Source organism: Manacus vitellinus, unplaced genomic scaffold (assembly GCF_001715985.3).
Source record: "Manacus vitellinus isolate BGI_N305 unplaced genomic scaffold, ASM171598v3 scaffold_25_pilon, whole genome shotgun sequence".
Lineage (NCBI taxonomy): Eukaryota > Metazoa > Chordata > Aves > Passeriformes > Pipridae > Manacus > Manacus vitellinus.
In genome coordinates this window covers 3,446,900-3,468,818 of record NW_021939882.1, presented here as the reverse complement: position 1 = coordinate 3,468,818, position 21,919 = coordinate 3,446,900, and the positions used below count along the sequence as shown (strand labels likewise).

At 44.6% G+C, this 21,919-nt stretch overlaps 1 protein-coding gene across 1 annotated transcript in view; it reads left to right on the top strand.

Annotated features, from left to right (window-relative positions):
- The first annotated feature begins 839 nt into the window (after positions 1-839).
- The window catches only part of NSG2 (neuronal vesicle trafficking associated 2), a 33,491-nt gene continuing 12,411 nt past the window's right edge, over positions 840-21,919 (top strand). Inside the window, exons 1-2 of the mRNA XM_029960301.1 lie at positions 840-1,012; positions 14,113-14,232. Of these exons, the coding sequence (XP_029816161.1) occupies positions 884-1,012; positions 14,113-14,232 (249 nt within the window). The 5' untranslated portion in view covers positions 840-883. The remainder of the gene's footprint in view (positions 1,013-14,112; positions 14,233-21,919) is intronic.

Below are 21,919 nucleotides of genomic sequence, written 5' to 3'. Positions count from 1 at the left end.
TGCCGCGGCCCCTCGCGCGCGCAGGGGGCGCCCCACGGCGGCGGTGCGCGCGGGCCGCCAGGGCGCGTCGCATGCCGCGGCGGGCGGGCGGGCCCGGTGTCGGGCTGAGGGGGAGCCGCCGCCCCGCCCGCCCTCAGTTCGCTGCCAGACCGCACTGTAGCGAGCAAGGGCGCAGCGCTGTCCCTTCAGCATCCGCCCCCGCGGATCACCGCACGGAACCGGCCCCGCCTCGACCCTCTCTCGCTCGCCTGCTTTGGCAGTAAGTAGCGCCCGCGGAACCCCCGCCCCGACCCCCACCCCGCCGCCCCTGGGGCCCGCCGGGAGGGGGGACCCACCGAGTGCACCGCGGGGTGTGTGGCAGGGGAGGGGCTCGGCACCCTCGAAGGGGCTGCAAAAATTGGGGGGGAGGTGGATCAAAACCACCCCTAGGGTCAGTGGGGGATTGGCGCCCCGTCCCCGTGTGCCTGTCTTTCCATGTCCGCTGTTCCCGTGTCCCCGTGTCCCCGGGCATGTCCGTGGCAGTGGTGGTGCTTGGTGGCACTCCTGGCAGTGCCGGTGACATTCCCGGTAGTGCTTGTGACATTCCTGCTGGTGCTGGTGGCTCTCCCCCTGATGCTGGTGGCATTCCCAGCAGTGCTGGTGGCATTCCCGGTGGTGTGGGGTCTGCCGTGTCTGTGCTGACAGCTCGGGGGGGGTCAAGGAGTGTGTTTGGGATGTCTGTGTAAGGCAAGTGTGTCGGTGAAGCGAAGTCCTGTTCCCTGGAACCCAGGGACCGATGCATCACCCCACAGCGAGCAGGGAAAGGCAGGAATCCTCCCCTTCCCACTGCCCCCGTGACATTGATCACCCTCCTGGTTTTAGGTCTGGAAAGCAAGGTCCAAGGATGGTGAAGCTGGGGAGTAATTTGAACGACAAGAACAACAAACAACCATCCAACGAAGATGGTTTTCAGACAGTTCCTTTGATCACACCTTTGGAAGTAAATCACCTGCAGTTCCCAGCTCCGGAAAAGGTAAAGCAGAATCAGATGCTGCTCCTGCATGGTTGTGCACACCTATGTGCCCCGTGGTTTTCAGTGGGCTCTGGTGATAGGAACTGTGGCATATTTATTCAATAAATAAAAAGGGGCTATCTTTCATAGTGTGTTTACCTGTTTTTACATGGCAAATAAGCACGCAACTATCCCCCAACTCCTTCCCTCTTCAAACCCTCCCTCCCCTCCCAAATATTCTTAAATACAGCTGGAAAAAGCTTGGCGTGTTTCTCTTGCAAGTGCTGAAGAAACTGAGGAGCAATTTAAAATGTGTTATTATCAGTAAGATTAATGGCCTGCATTGAGAGTAATGTGATAACTCTTCCGAAATGAGCAGCTGTTTTAATTATCTCAGTTAAGCTCCGTTTTCTTCTCCGTGGCTTTGCAAAGCTTATTTGGGCACTGAGGATGCTGATTTCTCTGAGGAGAGTGGCTGAGATCCTGGGGAGCAGCCCAGGGGTTTGTTTGGCCCTGGCCAGAGGACACGGTTCTCCCCTGCCCTCTCAACTCTCTCACACCTGAATGCAGCACTAAGATGTCCAGGAATGTGTGTTGGCAATTGGCTGTGGGTTGTGGTTGGGATTTTTTGGATGCAGCATGTACTAGGAAATCTTTTGTCTCTGTTGGTGCAGGGATGATGCACATCAATATAACCTGGTGAGGACATGATGAGACTGTAAAAATCCATATGCCCCAACAGTCCTTACCAAAACAAAGCCTGTCTGCAATGTAGTTCCCAGATACCACAGAGGTGGAGCCAACTCACCCCAAAGTACAGACAGAATGATTAGATCTCACAGGATAATGGAATAACAGCAAAATTAACACTGATGTTTATTGAACATATATCCTGTTTTTACAGTGGTACAAAATGAATTTTCCCTAAATAACATTAGGAGAACATGATGATGGATGTGATAAACCTGCCTAGGTAGACAAACTGTGTTTATATTATGGTAGAGCTGAGCCAACTGCCTTGACATCCTGGAAACCAGGGCTGTGCCAGACAAAGGAGCTGGTTTCATTCTCCATGTGCCTCATGACAATCAGGTGCAACTTGGCTGCATTCAAGGGAGTTAGATTTCCAAAACTATTGTGAATGAGAGGCTAAACCAGCCCTTACCTATGACTGGTAAATAAGATTAAGCAAAATAATTCAGGCAAAGCAGTATGATTTGTCATAGATGTCTGAAAACCTCAGAGGAAACTATAGGTGTGTAAAAGTAGCTCCTTTCATGCCACTACAAATGGTGCACTGAGGTCACCCAGTGTCACACGGTGTGGAATTTAAATGACTCGTGGATCAGGTGAGACATGGATTACCCAACAAGAATTCTTTCAGCCTGATAAAGTGGTAATGAGTGTTCTCACAACCACCATGTTCCAATTGCCTGTTGGTGAACAAACACTGGAGTGTATTGGTCTGCTGTGATTCCTTGCTGATTTTTCTGTTTAAACATGCCTACATCAATAATTCACGTGTTGTTAGGTTACATTACCTTCATTAGCATACATTACTGTCAGTGCATCTACTGACATCCATATTTTTCTTTGCTGGAAGAGTGGGATGTATCTCCAGGCGTGCTGAGCATGATTCAGAACTCATTAGAGTCAGAGGTATTGATTTCTGCAGGCTGTGGTTCAGCTCCTGTGTGCAGCAGGCCTGGAGTTAACGGGCTGGAGATCCCTTCACTAGGAAGAGAGGTTATTTATGATAAAAGCAAAATAATTCACAATCTGTTTCCTTTGCTCTCTGTAGAACAGGTTCTGTTGGGGTGAGTTCACTCCAGGGCAGAGGGGCTGTTTAAAGACCTGCTAATAAGGAGCTGAGCCTCAGGTGAAAAGCTTGGGCAGAGGTTAAGTGAGAGGGGGAAATTGCAGTTTTGTACTTAGGAAAGCAAAGCTGCTGCTGAATTCAGTGAGGCTGTGAGTCTGAGGAGGAGTCGACATGGATTTCAAATATTCCAGGGTGTATTCTTGCTTGGCAATCAGGAGGCAAGGTTAAAAAAACTACCTAAAATTGACTTTTTTTCTGTCTTTTCCTGAAACCTGTCAGCAATTGATTTTTAGCCTGGGAGAGTGAGAGCATAAGGCAAGGTGTTTTCTGTGCCTCCTGCATAGGATGCTGCAGGAGTGACCAGAGCTAAACCAGCCCTGGTGTTGGGGTCTGTGGGTGACAGCTCAGCAGGGATTTAAAGGCTCACAGGTTTTCTGCAATGCAAACCCAATCCTGCTGACAGCAACCACAGGGAAGCAATGCTGCCGGCCAGCTCCTGCCTCGGCACTCAACAAAGAGCTGAGCATTGTCCTGGCATTCTCCTGTGAGTGAAACCTAAAAAGGACCCTAACCCTGCTAAATACTCCCCTTTCTGAGCTTCTCTTTGCCCTTAGAAGGGATCTTCTTTTATGAAACTGTGAGCTCTCGACCTGGATCTTAACCTTGGGGTCAGGGCAGTCCAGGGTGCATCAAAACCAGGGCAAGGAGGTTTGGGGCTCTGTCCTTGCTTTGACTTCAGTCTGTCGTAAAGGAGGAGTAGTAACAGCTTCGGATAGTGATCCAAGAGTGCACAAGGTCTGTGCTGAGCAACCCATCTGCTGTTACTGCCAGTGTGCAATAATGCCTTCACCTGCTGTATATTTGCAAGCTCTGTTCATTTATAGACTTTTTTTTTTCAGTTGAGTTTTAGACAGCTATATGCAGGCTGAAGAAAATCAAACCTGTTATTTGTCAGATCCTTAAAGCACCCCACAAAGCCTATGGCATTTACAGGCTAAAAATTGTTGTTGAAGGGCTTTAAATACCTAATTTTCCTTCACTTTAAGGATATTTCTGTAACTTGAGTGACTCTCAGCATTAACCTCTGTAGGTGTTTCACCACAGCTTCCATGATGTCTTTCAAAGAGTTTTCTATGTCTGGCTCCCCTTTCAGAGAAAGGATAGGGAGAAAGAACAAAAATAATGAGGCTTTTGCTTATGTGATGTAATCCCTGAAGCCCATCTGTTTTCAGATAGTTCCTTGATTCTAAGAAGTGGGGGGTGGGAGGGCAAAACACTTTCTTAAAGGTGTGCTTAAATTTACTGTCTGTCCTTTTGGAGGTGCTTTCCTAACAGGCTTGTTTCTCAAAGCACTGTGAGCTTAGCAGCTCCCTCTGACTTCCACCTTGATGCTGCTGGAAAAATGCAGGCAGGAATTCATGAGGGTTCAATTTGGGAATCTTTTGTTTTTAAATTAAGGGCCACTGGACTATTTCTTTTTCCACCAAATGAGGATGTTCCCTCCCAAGGCTCGTGCTGTTCCTCCTGCAGCATCAGCATTCTCGTCCTTCTGTCAGCAGTTGTGTGGCTGCGAGGGGAGAAATGTACCCAGGATTGTAATTTCCCCCCTAGGGTGCTAAACCTGCTGTGTATTTATATTTATTGACTATCTTCAATCATTTCCCTTGTCCCCTGTTTTCTTGCTGGGGCAGAAGGCAGAGACAGGTGCTCCTAAATAATTTTTGCACGGCCTTTTTGCTGAAATCCATCCGTATAACACCTGTGACAAGCTCTTGACCTGGCCTTTTATGTATCTGAATCTCATTTCTTCTGATTCAAAAAGCAAAAAAAAACCACCAAGCCTTTTATCTTTTAGGACCAAAGGGGAAAAGACGAGGTGTTGCCTTGTTTTCTGACAAAGTGCTTCAGCTGTAATCGTGTCTCTGCAATGATAATGCTGAAAGATGTGCAGCTTTTCAGGGACCATTCTGTTTAAATGAGACCAACAACTGGGAACCCCTTGGTCTCTGGGCTCACTTCAGTGTAATCCACCAGGAAATGCCTCACTTCTGGCAGAAAAATCCTAATTTTACATAACACAAAAGTGCATGAAAGCTATTGTCAGGGCTGGAAAAAACATCCGGCATCTCTTTTGTGGTGAAGACTGCAGAAGGCTTATCATGTGGTCCATTGTTCTTTATTTTGAATGCATCAGGAGGCTCGAGAATTAATTTCTCTAGTGGCAAATTCCTGCCATCCAACCCAAGAAAGGAAAAAATAGATGTAACTGCTCTCTTCAAATGCCTTTCCCGCCCTGTGCTCCTGCCCTTGGCTGAGGCCATGCGTTTACACAGAGCAATCAAGAGTTCCTGAAAATCAGGGGGGTCCCTTGTGTTCACAGCCTGTCCCTGTTGGTTTAACAGAAAATAATGTTTGGTCCTGGCCAGCTGAGCAGGAATAATTAATAGTAGCTGGATGAGTGCTCTTGTACCTCGGGGACTGCTTGGAGCTCTGTCCTGAAACACTGATGTCAGCCTGCCCTCTGTGAAGCCTGGCCAGGCTGAAGGCACACGTGGTTTGGGCGGTGTGGAGCTCGTTTGGAGTGTGTGGGGCTGTTTTCGGGGTGTGTGGAGCTGGTTTTGGGGAGCTGCTGCACATGGTGGGGCCAGAGGCAGCTCAGCCTTCCCCACCAACGTCTGGAAGGGCTTGAGATATAGCTGGGGACAGGCTGCTGTGCTCCTGCTCATCTGCTGGTGAGGCTGGAGGGATGGGGCAGGGATACTTATGTGGCAGGTGGAGAAAGGAGGAGTGAAAGGGAGGAGGAGGATGCAAAGGGAAAGAAAGTGTGAATAAAAGAAAGGAAGGGAATAAAAAGACAGCATTGCAAATATAAAGGAACAGGCCTGTCTTGCCTTGCCTTTCCCCATCCTTTCCTTTCTCCTTTCTTGGGATACTCTACCTAATCCCCACAAATGCCAAAGTCTGAGCTTCCTCTCCTGTGACATTGTCCCCCTCCTATACTATGCAAATCCATTTGTCCTCTAAATGTGTATTTGAAGGTAAACACCACCTCTGCTTGTTAAGCTGTAATAAATATTTGCAGCATCGCACTCTCTGGCAGAGCAGCGTTTCTGGGGGAACCTTTTTGATGTTGTTTGCGTGTTTTGGACAGCCCTGCTTGTGATTCTTGGCAGTTCATGCTCCTCTCTTTTGGATGTCACTGCTGCTGTTCTGGCTTTCCCCCCACGCACCGACCCCTCCGCTCGCAGGTGATCCAGGGCTGTGCCACGATCCAGGCACTTGCTCACAGGCACCTGGGGCAGCATCCGGAGGCCTCCCGTGCATCCAGATAACATGCTGCTGCTGCACAGCTTCACTTTGAACATCCCAGGATTTCTGTAGCCTGTGCAGAAATCTCCCTCCTTAACTGCACTGCCATCAGTGTCTGAGTGAGGGGCTTTAAAGCCGCCTGGTTTTGTGAGCTCCGTTGCCTCTCTTAAACTCAGTTATGCCTGCGCGGCAATCCCTGGAGCTGCATTCTGCACAAACAGCAGGAATGGACACAGGGAAGGTGTGTGAGGGTATGGAGGTTTGGCCGAGCCTGTTGCAGTCTATTCTTTTCTCTAACATGAAAGCCAATTACTTAGGGTGGAAGCATTTCAGCAAGACTGTGAAATGAACCCCACATACCAGTTACTGACTGGTCTGGAAAGGAAAACTGGGCTGCATCCTTGACTGGTGTAAATCAGGGCAGTTTAGAGGAAATCAGTGGAGCTCTGCTAATTTACCCCTGCTAATTTACTCCGGCCAATTTGCCCTCACTACAGCTGAGAGATTGATTCTTTTGTCTGCTTTGCTAAACCTTCTCCTGGATGAACCTACTGAAATCAATTTTTGTCACCCCTTCCCAGCCTCCTGTGGGTTCCTGCTGGTTACAGTCACCTAGGGATTTGCAGGGAGACTTAGCTGGATAAATTCCAAGCTCCTTTTGTGCTTGGAGCCCTGCCTTTCCCTTCTCAGCTCCTTTCAGCTCCCAGCGCAGCCTTTGCATTCTGTGCTGCCTTTCACTGGTGATGCCAGGGCTGATTACATTTGCTGTCTTTGTCCTTTTGTGATGTTCCTTATGCCTGGAATATCCTCCTGGCACTGATTCAGGAGACCACTTTTTTCCTACCAGCCTCTGTGAAACTCGTTTCCAGCACAACACCTATTAGATGAGGGGTAAAAATAGCAGAGTACTGACCCTGGCTTTCTCCACTGACTATGGATTTGATCCAAGGGACCTTTCTCTTAAATTTTCCTCCTTTTTTTACCTTTTGCTGCTTGATATTTCAGACATGTTGTGTATTCAGATAGTGACTGGGGTGCTGTGGGCACTACCATTACATACATCCCAAATGCCAATTTTAACACTAACCTTTGGGAAATCTGCCTGCTGAGATGTGTCCATCCTATAGATTTGGAAGCATAGCTGTCTATCCCATGGGAAGGGACATGACTATAATTATTTGGGAAAGTTTTTAAAGACCTAATTCTCTAAAAATCTGGGAATTTGCAGCATGGTGTTTGCCACGGAGTCTGAGAATACTGGTTCACCTTTTCCAGTGTGTCCTGTTTCTAGCAGTAGCCAGGGCAACAGTCAGAAGGAGGTACAGGAGATGCTACATGGAGCTGCTCATGCCTAGCATGTTTCATCCTGAGCCTGAAAAGAAAAGGATTGTTTTAAGCCCTGAAACATGATTTTTCCATCTCTTCTACATTCTTTTACTGCTAAGTATTTTAACTTAGCAGTATTGTGTACATCTCATTTGCTCTTTGAAGCTGGCTCTGTGTGAGGATTAAGGCTTGCAGGTCACTGGAGAATTCTGTGTGAGCAGGTGGTGAATTTTGGCCATTCCTTGTCTTGGAGCTCAAGGAGAGAGAACTTGCCTCAGTCGCAGTGGGTTTAGTGCCAGACTGGAGGTCACGTTTTGCTGTCACCAGACACCTTGGGCAGGTGCTGCATGGGGGACTCAGGCTGAGGTCCTGCTCAGCTACTGATGCTCAGTTGGGTAACAAAGGCAAAGGAAACCATGACACTGGTGCCAGTGAGGAGTTTATATTTTTCCTTCTCTCTCTGCAAGGAATGAAGAAAGGTGTGGAAAGGAATGAAGCTGAGTCTCATTTTCATTTAAAAGAGAGCCTGACTAATCCACATAGATACTGAGTGGGGGTGTTACAACCATTTTGTGGGACTACAAAGTCCAGCTTTGAACTCAGAAGAAACCTTTCTCCTTGGTAGCAGAAACACATTTTGTTTATCTCTTCTGTCAATCCAACAGCCACTCCGAGTGAGAGACTCTTCATTATTAATAATCCCAGGAAGTAGTATTTTAAATTTTTATGGCTTGTGCTTTGCAGCACCTGAACCACAATATATTACATGCACTGTGGCAGTGAACTGGGAATTACAGCAGGGCAACATGTCCTTTTCCAAATGAATAATTTAAAGTTTTCACAATGCCTGTTATGTTAAATATTATTACTCATTTCTTCAGGGAAAACCGTAGAGCTCAAACGCAAATATAAAGTGGCAATAAATGATGTTAAGTTTAGCCAGTTGGACACAAGACCCAGAATTCATATCAGTTCATTTTCTGAAACACTTACTTCATCCCTTTGCAGGAAAATCCTTTTTAAGGTTCCATGCTTAATGCGATATTTTTCCATTTGTCACATTTCACGTCTACTCTGCTCCTTCCTCCTCAAAGCAAATGCTTTTAATATAACCCACTTGGTTAGAAGCTTGCTTTCTTTTTCATTTCAGAGTTCCAAATCTCTAGACTTCCCAGCACTCTCCTACTGTTTACCTTCTCAAGGTTGTCAGTGATGGATTTCCTGCTGGTGTAGGCAGACTCTCATCTGTTGTTTCTCATCTCAGCACACCTATAATTTTCCAAAGCATCACTACAGAGAAGATGTCTGGTCCTGCATTCATTACAGTCAAGGAAAGGTTTCCTATTGATTCCAGTCATGGCACTAACATTAAGCCTGGAATAATAAGTGCATTTAGGTTTAGGACTCAATAAATGTATTAGCAAACAGTATCATTACAAACGTCTTGCCTGTGTGGAGCAGTGTGATGGATATGGCTCGTGGTCCTGTTGTGTTGGGGTTTTATAGCTTCCACAGGCCATTCCCTACAGACTGCTTTGAGCTCTTCCAGAAGAATGAGGGATTGGAATGAGGAACCAGAAGATGCAAGAAAAAGAACAGAAAGTCAAAACCTTTCCAGATGTGGGGAGTGTTATTACATCTGCTGACCTAGGATGGCTGAGGACAACTCTGCAGAGAGCTGCCATTTTCCATAGAGCATATGACTTCCTTCCCATCCCAGTCACACTTTGCTAGCCCTTAATCCCACAAATGTTATATTTGTATGGAAAATCTGCTGGAGCTACTATTGTCAGTCATTAATGAAAGCCTGAGAAACACGGTGCACTGTAAGTAGCAGCGACCTGTGGTCTGAACTCCTGACTCTGCCACCAAATGCTGGTGTGACTCAGCACATTACTGAGGTTCTTTTTTTGTCCTTTTTTTCCCTCCTCCTCTCTCAGTAATATGGGATCCTGGGGTCATGCTGGTGTGCACAGCCCTTGAGCACTTGACTAAGAATTCCCAGGATCCCCTGCCAGCAGCATTGGAACTGGCTGTGGGAAGGTGCCTCAAGCCAGTTGAAGCTCTGATCAGCCAAAGCACTTAAATGCACTGTTAACTTTAAATATCCAGCTAATCCTGCTGATGTTAATAGGACTACTTGCATGCTTAAGTGCTTTGCTGAATTGGTAATTAATTAGTTCGAATACCAGATAAACCTGGTTAAGGAGGAAGCTTCAAGGACTGCAGTGTGGATTCCTGTCATTAGATTCCTCTTTTTGGTGGTCCATGGAAGCCCTTTTCTCTCCTCCGGTATTCTTACAGTCACTGGGCAAACCTCATCTCGGAGGCAGCTTTCAAAGAACAGTTTTATATCAGATGTAAAATGAAGAAAGTCACAGGTAATTTATTTGTGTCCCCTTTATTGCATCTGCCATAAACAGCACAGTCTCTGCAACCTAAAGGTAGATGATCTCTGGGAGATGGTGTGAAAACTTTTAAGAACAGGTCACAGCAGCAAGTTAATTTGCAGGGAGATCCCCTGAGCTATATTCACCTGGGCTCCATCCCCAGTTCAGACTGTAAAGGGCTACAGAAGGGCTGGACTAAGCTGGCAGGGAGGCTGCTCTCTTTGGTGGACAATCACAGCACACCAGGTGGGTCACAGTTATGAGCTGGTGCTGATTCAGAGCCTAGATAACAGAACACAGAGGCTGATAAGTGTCCAAAAGGGTTCTAAGGGTTTTTATCCAGCAATCGCAAAGGCTCAGGCAGTTCGAAGAGCTGTTGGGACTGCTCTTGCTTTTTAATATTCATTTGCAGGTGTGCAGGTTGCTTCAGAAATAATAAAACAATAAAATAAATCATAATAAAATAATAATACAGTAATTCTCTACTCCAATAAGCTTATGGTTAGGGATGCCAGCTTAGACCAGCCAGACCCTTCTCACCAGGAGGACTGAGTTAAGACAAGCCTGGTGGAGCTGGCAGCAGGAACTGAGAGCTCAAGGAGACAAGTGAAGAGAATGGGCAGAGAGGTGTTTCTGCAGTGGGAGTGGAGAAGAGGCTAATTGTCTTTTTTTTTGTGTGAGTATTCTAGAGATTACTTGACCATTTAAGCACCGGTTTGATTCAGTTTATTGTCAGTACTCAGGAGGCCCGAGCACAGCCAAGCTGCTGCCAATTCTGGAAGTTGCCCCCTTACAGCAGCTCGTTTCCAACAGTGAGAGCATGCCAGGGAAGGGAACGAGGAGATGAGCATTTCTTTCACTTCAGTTTGAATTGCAGCCTACACAGGAGCCCAGTTTTATATTCACTTCCACTGGTTTCAATCCAGAGTGACTCTGCCCAAGTCAGCAACGCTGCAGAACCCACAAGGAGAGGGAGTGGGGGTCAGTGTGTTTGCTGTGGCTTGTAATAAACGCCGGTAGCTCTCCCAGGAAGCCTGTCCTGGTGTGAGATGAATGTACCTTGTTTGCATGGAAACAGTGGGATCCTGGGCTGGGCTGGAACTGCTCCGGGGCAGCCGGTGATGAATGAACGCTGATCATTGCGCCGACTGTGGAGTCAGGGGGGTTTTATTACTCCACATTCAACAGCAATTTGGGTAGCATTTCTGGAACTTTACTGCTAGGAATTTTTTTTCTCACTGACAAAATGGAAAGAAAAGGTGGAAAAGGAGTGATGGCAGGGAACGGTGAGGGTGGGGAAAGCAGAACCTTCCCACCCAGCTCAAACAGAAAACTGGAAAATGAAAACAGATCAACCAACAAAAATAATAATAAAAAAATCCAGTAATGCTTAAAATACAGAAAAGTTTCTTTGTAAGATTATTATTCCTTTTCTAAATTTGCACTTTTAACTTTGCAAGAGTTTGCTCAGGGTGATTTATTTAGGCTACAGGGGACTGAGCAAGAGGTAGCTCTTTTCTTCTAAATGTACACCCCATGTCCTCAGCAAAATTGCATTTTTGTCATTACTGGCACAATATTGAATGCTTCCCCCCCACTGCAGGTTTTCAGTTTTCTCTTTGACCTTTGTCATTTGATTTCTGTGCTCTCCTTTAAAGAGGAGACCTCACCGACTGCCCTGTCTTTCTGCTGAGTAGTTCCACCAGGTGTCTGACAAAGATACTTCTGGAGAGTAGACTTTTAGCTTTTGCAATGCCAGAAGGTATTTAGCAAAGGTACTTCTTACCTCTTCTGCTAAAGGTTTTTGATACCTCTGCAAATTTCTCTGAAAAACACTGACCAGCAGGATGACTCTGGCTCTGTGCACACACATTTCACTGCTGGCACAGTCAGCAAATTGTGCTTCAAGTAGCTTCTGATCTGGCTGGGGACTGAGCTTGGTTATTTATTCACAGACATGATAGAATTGCTACCGGACCTGAATCGGATGCCTTGTGAAGGGCTGTGTGGGTTTATTTTCAGTCTCATGCTGTATCCCTGCAGACAGCATAATTCAGTCTTTCCAGCTTATAGGGTATTGGTTGAATGTAATAACAGTGGAAAAAATACCCATAAGAAAACTGGTGTTGATGGCAGAGAATGGAAGAAAATTAAATTGTATGTAGAAACAAGTAAGGTTTTAATCTGATTTTCTTTCTTTTATTCTGGCTTCATGGTCCTTCCTTAAGTCCCAGCGCTAGAGTTTGTGAAAAAGCCCTCATGTAAATTTAAAAATTATGTCTGCAGCTAAGATTTATACCAAGCAGGAAGCATGAATTTGGGGGAGTTGGATATTGTTTGAAAACAGAATGACTGCAATTTCTAAACACTGGTTGGCAGGTGTTGTTGGCTGAGACTCTGTAATTTTCTATACTGGGTTTACAAAAGGCCTGCAAGAAGACTGGAAGGCTGGCCAGCTGCATGAGTCCTGACTGCACTGGCCTCCTTTTGAGGGAGAAAATGAGGTTATTGCTTGTTTGAAACTCGGAGCTGACCTGGGCCAGATGGTCTTGGTTGGAGAGTGAGCTTTGCCTTATTTTGGCCGCAGCGTGCTGGACATAGTGGGCAAAATGGGGTTTGATTCAGTAGTAGGTTCAGAGCAGTGCTAGGATTTATCCCAAACCTGTCAAATCAAGCTTGTCCCCATTTGTCATTTCCCGTCATCTGTGTTGTGCCATCTGAAACCCTGAGCTACAAAATGCTGATATAAATGTATTTGAGTGGCTTTTTCTCCCCTCTTCTTCCCAAGTCTTAATATTGCAAATGCTACTGTAATAAATACTGTTGAGAGAGATTCACTGAAGGATGTAAATATTCATCAGTCTTTAATGATTTGCATTTGAATCCAGAAAATTGGCTTATGACTCCTCACTGGTTTTCTGTCACTCTGATTTTCACATGCATTAAGTGCAGGAGGATTAGATACCTGGGGTTCTCTTTGGTCCAAACCAGACTTTGCTGTCTTCATTTGGAAATAAATCCTTGATTAGCTGGGAACTCAACCTTGTGCATCACTTAATCTTTTTCAATCCTTCACAGTGTTTTTGTTTCTAAGTAAGGGCTTTAGGATCACTCTTGTCACTCTAGTCTGGACCAACCACCACTCCTGCAGTATTTAATTTTCACCAGGCTGCACATCCTGCAGCTCAGAATGGGGGGACCAAAAAGTAGAAGTGTTTGCCCTGGGATTGAGAGCTGCAATGTTCTTTCCATCCTTTTTTAACCTCCCCAAACCTTGCAAACCACACCAAACCATCAGCTGCTTTGTGGACCTTGTCCCTGGGTTGGGAATCCTGGGCAGAAGCTCAGCAGTAGTGTCTTCTCCAGGGATGAGCTCCAGGTCTTGGCAGTGCTGAAGATGAGCCTATTTTGTCTTCTTTTGCATTTCCCAGCAGGAGTGAGACCATGTGGATCTCCTGGAATGCTCTCCAGACACTCTTTAGCTGCATGGGCTCATGGATGGGTGGTCTTTCAAGATTCTCCTCCATAATGGGTTGGATACACTCACTCCTCTGAAGGGCTGTTCTGAGTACAGCCCTGACACTCATCCCTTCTGGGAGCAGTTGGAATTAGCTGTTACCTTCACTGTGTTTGCAGTGGGTGCATTTCACCAAAAATATTTAGGGTCATTCTAGATCACAGTTAAATTCAGTGTAGATTGACAATGCAACAGAGGTAATTTGACCAAACCCTCTTAAAAGCCATTTACAGTTTCTCCATTGGCATAAACCACCTCATTTTTGTAAGATTAATAGAACCTGGATTAATCAGCAACTGATGCAGATCTTCAGGGGAAAACCCCAGGTGATAATATCAGATTAATATTGATAATCTGGAGCCTGAATGAATGAGACATCAAATGGCCTAAATTTAAATTGGCTCCAGTTGAGCTTGATAGGCTGGAGCTTTTAATTAGTGAAACTCTTCTTTAGGATGGGCTGTTACTGTGCCTGTTGAACACAATATAAAAATTAAATGCCTAGTCCTAAACAAAAGTGGGTGTGAAACATTTTGCTGTCAGCTATTTTAAGACTCAGTGTGATAAGCTCACTGTCCTAGTTCTGTGTATCTGCCTGACTGTTTATCTGTCTCTCTTATTCCTGAGGCTGTGATGAGCTTGTGTTAATTTATGGTGCTTGTGTAAGTCCAGGGGATGGTTTATATAGGAAAGCTTAGATAACAAATCCAAAATGTTTTGTTCTGTGGGCAGAAACCTTAAAAGTGTTGATATTTTCCAGGTAATTGTGAAAACAAGAACAGAGTATCAGCCTGACCAGAAGAACAAAGGAAAACTCAGAGTGCCCAAAATTGCTGAATTCACAGTCAGCTTCACTGATGGTGTAACAGAAAGACTAAAGGTAAGAAATGGTTATTCTGCTGCCTTCTAATGCAAATGCCATTCATTGTAAAACAACTGAATCAAAGTGACAGTAAAGACATAACAAATTTAACAATTCACTCATCACCAGGGTCAAAGAGAGGTTTATCTGCATGAGTATAAAGCTTTTTTTTTTTTAGGATGGGCATAAAAATACCTTCTTAACTACATCTAAAGTAGGAAATCCTTTTCTTTCCCAGGAAAAATTATAAAAATATTTACAAGCCCAAACTGAAAGTAAAACAAGTTCGAATCTTCTTTCTCCTCAAGCTTTTGTGTTTAGAAAGAATTTTAAAAAATCACAGTGAATGTTGATTGAAACAGTTTGTTTCACCTTTTAATTACAACCCTCTTCACATTTAAAAAGTTATTATTAGAGATTTAAAGCCACTTGAGACTGCATAGAAGAAGAGATATTAGAGAAGTATCCAAGCATAACCTGCCCTGTAAGCAATTTTGATTCACAGGAATTGGAATTTTCTGATGGAAAATGTTTCCTTGAGAGGTTTTCAACAGGCTCTACTCAAACGTGGAAAGAAACTCATGAATTATTGAGTGCCCTGAGTTCCTGTTGACTGCAGCATATTAGAATGGCTCAGTTCCTCCTAAAATTAGACTCCAAGTGTGTAGCTGCCAGTATTATCTCCCTTTTCATTGGAAGACCTGGTGCTTTTCCTAAACCCAAGAGCATGGCAGTGATAAAAATGTGAGACCTTATTTTACATTTTCAAAGTCAGAGGAAACACCAGTGATTTGAGTAGAAAACACAGAAAGTAGGCAATGCCTGTTTATAGTTCTGTTCCTTGGAAAGCTCAGATTGGGCTTAGAAATTTTTGTGAAAGGGTGTCATTCTCAACAACTAACAGGAATTGACTCAAGGAACTGTATAGTCTTTCATTTGCCCAAATTGTTCTTAGTTGCAAGAAATAAAGAAGTTTATTATAATTATTTTCTAGTAATTTAGAAGAAAACCATCACTTCAAATTGCAATGTGATACAGGAAAAATTGTTCCCATTCATCCTTGATAAGCTTCAAGATAAGGTTTGTTCAGCTTATTACAAGGAGAAATGTTTAGCTGCTCTCTCCTGAAACACTACAGAACTGTACCATTTCTGTTTTTTCCAGAAATTCACTTATATATATTTTACAAGGATGACTCTTGCTTTTATCCAGCATACTTAAAGCCATAATTTATTCTTAAAAAGTGTGTGAATTAAATTTTATAGGTTCTTGTTTGGTTTTTTTTTAGTGGATATCACGTTTTGATTTAAATTTACTTACCAGGGCCTTACATGCTTTTGATTTTGACTGAATTCTTCACTGATCTTATTGTGTGTGTACTATCAATTTACCACCAGTGGTAACTCCCCATTGGTGTCTCTAGTAAAGGGAACAGTGAATTAACCACAGTTAAATCCCAGTCTTGGAAACCACAGCAGACATTTTCCAGTGTGAGCAACATACAAATCAAAACCAGACACAATGTGCCTGAGAAACAACAGTAAATGTAGAGTCTCCTGGAAATGATCTGTTGGTTTGGGAGCTCCAATAAACAGCGTTGTTGATGTTGTAAGTAGTGGTGCCTCACTGGGTGTTTAAAACTCAATCCTGCAGCCCTGTAATTTTAAAAAAGCAATCAAGAACATCTCATCCTTACACACTGAGTTAATATATAGCTCATCCACTGCTATGGATAAATCTCATTTCTTCTTCTATAGAGTATCTTATTTTTCCTATTCTTGAAATGACCAACTTGCTGTTGTATTCAGACCTCTGCTTTCATGTATTTTTTCCTCTCTCCTTCCTGTTTTGGGTGCAGTTCTCCCACCACTCTCTCCCGGAGGCTCCAGCTGGGAGCACAGCCCTGGCAGAGGTGTGAGCTGCCTTCCCTCCCTGCACTCTGGGAGCTGCCAGTGGGAGCTGGGCCTCTTCCTCTGCAGCCTGGCAGCATCACAGTTTCATTTTTAAACTATTTCCTTTCCCTGAAGTCCATATGATTTTCATTCTCTGCTCTTCAATGTCAACTTATTAATCAGTCAGCCTCCCATCTAATACTGGATAAGACCATAAGCCTCTCTCAGCCTGCTTTTCATAAGGCTTCCATGTATCCCATTAAGTTTGTAGTATTATTTCCTGACAAAAGTGAACTAATAGGTAATATTTATTACCTTTTGTACTTTTTTTTCCTTACTGCACCACATTTTTGTGCCAGTGCATATTGTTAATGAAGTTATTAAAAAATCCTGCCCTCTGGTTATAAGCTGGCCTATTAGCTGGTACTGATGAAATCATTTTACATTTGTTTTCTGTAAGAGGGAATAATAGTAAATACTTAACTTTTATGATCTCAGTTTGGCTATACTTTTAAAAGCTTTGAAAAAGATGATATAACTGTGATCATCAAACTTTCTTTTTTTGGCTGGTTGCTTTGCATAGGCTTCTAAGTGTGTGGTGTGTTGGAAATACCATCCACAACGTCTTGCTTACACGCTGAGGAAAATTATGAGCTGGGCTGTTGGTATCTGTACACTGGCAGAAGCAGGGAAACCATCCCATTCAATTTTGCAAGAGAGATGATTTCAGAGAATTTCACAGAATCACTGAGGTTGGAAAAGACCTCCAAGATCATCGAGTCCAACCTGTGACCCATCCCCACCTTGTCACCCAGACCAGAGCACTGAGTTCCACATCCAGTCATTCCTTGAACACCTGCAGGGATGGGGACTCCACCACCTCCCTGGGCAGCCCCTTCCAATGCCTGACAACTATTTCCATGAAGAAATTCTTCCTGATGTCCAACCTGAACCTCCCCTGGCCCAGCTTGAGGCTCTTTCCTGCTGTCCTCTCACTGGTAGCCAAGACCAGAGCCTGACCCCCACCTGACTCCAACCTCTTGTCAGGTAGAAAATGCTGGAGGGAAAGGCCAACAGTCCATCCAAGTGTAGATGAAGTATAGATGGTCCACTGGTTTGGTGCATTCCAAATGTGTGAGAGCTGTATGGGAAATGATGTACAAGTGGTGTGAGTCCACAGCAGTGATTAATTAAGGGTTTTCCTGGGGAGCTGTTTTGCTTCTACAGCTCTAATGATCTGTGTGTGAGAAGCAACATCTCAGAACGTGGTAGTTGTATGCTGGGAAGAGACAGGAGAGTAAAGGGATGCAAAGACATATCCAAGAGGTCCTCTCCTATCTGCTACTGGAGAATACAAAGTGAGATGTCTCATATTTTATTTTTCACCCAAACGGTAGAATTATTATCAATTCAAACAGAAATGTGGCAGATTGAATATCATTAATGAGTGTGTGTGTAAAAATTCTGCTGGACTACTTATGCCTGTGCTCCCCACCCACTAGTAGCCTCTCTGGAGAGGTTTTTAACGTTTTTGATTCAGTCTATGAGTTGCCTTTCTTTTCTCTCTACTTTTTGTCAACTGGTATGGGAATATTCTCAGGGAAGAAGGAAACTCTCCCCAAGTTCTTGGGGGTTTTTTTGAGTCAGGTAGCTGGTGACCAGAGGCAGGATCCAGGGAATGGCTGGAGCTGTGTTCAGGGGAGGCTTAGGTTGGATATCAGGAAAAGGTCCTTCCCCCAGAGGGTGGTCAGTTCCCCAGGACAGTGGTCACAGCCCCAAGGCTGACAGAGCTCAAGGAGTGTTTGGACAATGCTCTCAGGCACATGGTGGGATTGTGGGGATGTCCTGTGCAGGGCTCTGATGATCCTTGTGGGTCCCTTCCAACTCAGGATATTCTGTGATTCTGTGATATAGAAGAGCAGGATATCTGGGGGAAATTTTGGGACCATGTGAACCTGGCAGAAAAATCCACAGATGCCCTTTATTCTTCCTTTTGGGTATCTTTTATTGAAGAGACTAATGAATTATTAGACAACTTTCTCACATGAACAAGCCAAAGCCAGAATTTAAGCTTATGCATGCATATTTTTCAAACATCCAGAATAGCACAGATCTGAGCTCTTTAATTATCATAAAGAAGAGACTGTCCCTAGGCAACGGTTCTTATTCCACACTAGCTCTTCCAGGAATTTGAGATAGCTCCTGCATCTTGTCACATCCCCTAATAGATGAGATTATGATTCTCTATAGCTCAGCACACAGTGTCCTGAAATTTTGACCAATTAGGCTGATTCTTCAGCTGGATGAGTCACCCTATGCATACTTTATAACAAGTGTTTTAATAGTTGTGTGTAGATGGGTTACAAGAAACTTAAAATAGCATTATGGTTGAGCCATCCATACATAAAAGAAATTTCTTTTATCGTTTTACTTCTCCACAGAGAAGCAAAGACAACATTTTTCTAAGCTGACTGGCAGTGATTCATAGACCTTGCCTTCTCCAGAGTGTTTATACCTTTAGAGTGTGTTCCTCTCAGAAGTTTTTGAACTGCAAAGATCTTTGCAGTCACGCTATATTCCGAGGCTTCCCAGTCTGAAGGGGAATGGTGCCTGGTGTTTGCCTTTCATTCTGCTTGCTTTGAAGGCAGCTCACGTTCCTCCTATTCTTTGCCATCCAGTGACAACACCGAGGTGCTTTAGAGAAGGTCTGCAAATGTGATGACTCTCTCTATGATTCCTTTGTGGGATGACAGGTCTAACCCTTTGCATCTGAGGTAGGGCTTACTGCTTCTTTTCACCAGTGATATCCTATTTTACAGCTCATAAGAACAGTCTCTCATATGTGAGTATCATCATTCCTGTGAGTTTCTGCCCTTATTTCTTTCTCTCAGTACTGAAAAGAGATCAAATGCTCTTTTGCTTTTCAAGCAGATTATCCATCAAATGGAGTCGTGTTACTTCTGGAGAACAGGATTTCCAGGGACTCCTTTTCTCTTCCAGCCAGTCCAGATAACACAGAAATCAACCAGAAGCATTTATTTATTCAAATAGCAGCAGAAATGGTACTGGAGTGGTCTTTAAGTGTAGGCTTGTGGACTGTTGGGTTGACACATGTAACTGCTGGTCCATTACTGGTTTTACATAAATTGGTCTCTTTATGACATAAGTAAGTGCACATACAACCAGTCTGAGTCCTTTATCACTAATTGCCACAGAGCTATTCATTATTTTCAGGGAGACAATGATTTACTGGGTGATAGTTACCTACCATAGTTACCTGACTTCACAAGTCTTCAACAGTTCTTTCCTTTTCATGGATCATTTTTCTTAAGGAAGTTGAAATTCTCAGAGTTGGAATAATTAAACTCTGTACTTGTCTTTAACAGAACAAGTTGAGTGTGGGTGTATGGGGGAGAAGTGGAGATATTTAAGATGTTTTCTTACAAGCAGTTTATCTACCTGGAAAAATCATCTGCAAGTATTGATCATTACTTCGGTGAAGAAGGCTGTGAACTTCATTCTTCTTGCTACAAGTTGGCAAGGTGTATTTTCAGAGTCACCAACTGTGTAATCTGCTCCTGTTGAGTGTGCAATGACAATCTATCTCTTATCATTAGATCAGCCCTCTCCTCCCTCCACTCTGAAACTGCTCTGACACATGCAGATCCAGGAAACAGTGGATGTAATTATTCCCCACACTTTTCATCAGGTTCTTAAAATATAGCAGAACCCATTCAAATGTTGCTGTTATTGAAATGCTCATACTGAAACAATTATTCTCCTCTGACCTAATGTGAAGGATTTAGAAGAAAATTGGTTTGTGTCCAGCCACACCCTGCAAACCAGACATTGATGCAATAATTGTTCATTATCGAAACCAAGCCAATATCTGAAACACTTGGCTCCTAACTGAGAAGGATTTTTCTGGGTCAGGGCCAGGCCTTGATTTCCTGTTGGTAGCAGCTTTGCTAAGTGGAAGATGCTTCCTTTGCTTCCCCCACTGGAAGGTGACCCAGCAAACCCACGGGTAATTCAGTTAGATCTTTTGGGAGGACTCCCATATAACAATTTAGAGGAAAGGAAGGTCCTGGGCATGTGTGGAGGAAGGTGGGGAGCGGGTCTGGATCGTGTTCTTCCCATAGGTAGGATCTGGGACATAAGCACAAGGAGTCTTGTGCAGTGTCTTGTGCAGTGTGGTGAAGAATTGCTGTGTGACCTCTGGCCTGCCAAATGCCTGCACCTGAGCCTGGCCGTGGGAAACACCTCCTTTCCCTCAAATCCATACATTTCTCTGCCTTCCCACCGTGCCCTTGTTTTCAACAGGCACATCACTGCAGCTGTGTAGGTGGCAACTGTCCCTTGCTCTGCTGCACACACACACAGAGCCCCAAATGTGGCATTCCTCTCTTCCTGCTCCTGTTTCCAAAACTCGCCTTCCATGCCCTGGTTCCTGCAAACTTCTCCATGGGGTGTTGTGTTTTCACCTGTAGACTGTTGCTGTATTCTGATAGTTCTTCCTCTAACCTGCAAAGAAACGAATCCCAGGAAAAAAGGTGTGGGGCTTTTCACTGTGCCCATTCAATAGCCAGATAAATCTAAAGTCTCCTATAATTGTTGAGTTACCACAGGGCAGGAGTAACTCATGGAGAAAGGACTCCTCTGAGTACGAGCAGGACAATTTTCTGTACTGCTTTTTAATACTAACAATAACAGTGTTACCATGGCGACTGCCACATCACATCGGTTATCTGGGAGATGCAGAGTGGCTGCTGAAGGATCCCATTACACTCACTAATGTGAGTGGTGCTCCAGGGAGGGAACATGGGCTCATGCACAGAGATTTTTCTCACTTTCATGATAATTGCTGCTGTGGCTGAGATGTTGTTTCCAGGTTGCACAGCACTTGGATGAGCCAAGTCGGGAGAAAAAGGGACAAAGCAGAGGAAAGCCAGAAAGGTGGCAGGCACAGGGGAGCAGTGACAGTAGCACTGGGGCTGGTGCAGTGCTTTCCTGTTGAAACTTGCATTCAGAGAGGGGCTTGGAGAGGTGTCAATATGAAAGGGTTAATTTGAGTCCCCAGGGAGTGATTTGGAGGCTTATTCCCTCCCTTTGGGAGTTCTCAGCTGTCATCAGGACTCTCCTTTCCCACGGGCTCGGAAGCAGTGGGCATGTTCTTGCGGGGGTGTCAGTCAGCTCTCACTGCACCAAAGTCTTCTCAAGACAGTGGTGGAGTCACTTGTTTCTGGAGCCCAAGCTTTGCCTTATCTTTGGAGGTTGAATATTTCCCAGTGCAGTGCAGAGGGTCACAGTTTCTCCTTTCTGAAAAAAACACTGCTCATCCCTGCCTGGCCTTCTGTCTGCTTCTGTCTAATGCAATGTCACACCTGTGTGGATTCAGACTCTCACTTGTGGTGTGTATGCAAGTGAGAAATGTTGCTCATCATCTTTCTGCCTGAGCTCAGAAATCATTCTTCTCCTCTGGCTGTAATGGGAAGAGAAGAGAACAGGTCATATCTGTCCCAGTTGGCCTCACAGGCTGCATGGAGGCAGATTGATGGAGCCATTTGTGATCATCAGTGGCACTTTGGAGCTGTGAGGGTGAACCGAATGTGGATTTGTGGCTCAGCTGCCAGAGAACAGATATTTCTGATCACATCCCCAGGTATGACACTATAAACCCTTCAAGGTTCCCCCTGTGGATTTTGTAAGAGTTCCCAGCTAATACCTGGCTTTGTGGTACAGGCAAGGTCCCAAGAATGTTATGTCCATGTCTAAAACATATGCAAGAAAAGTATATTTTGATATAACTACAA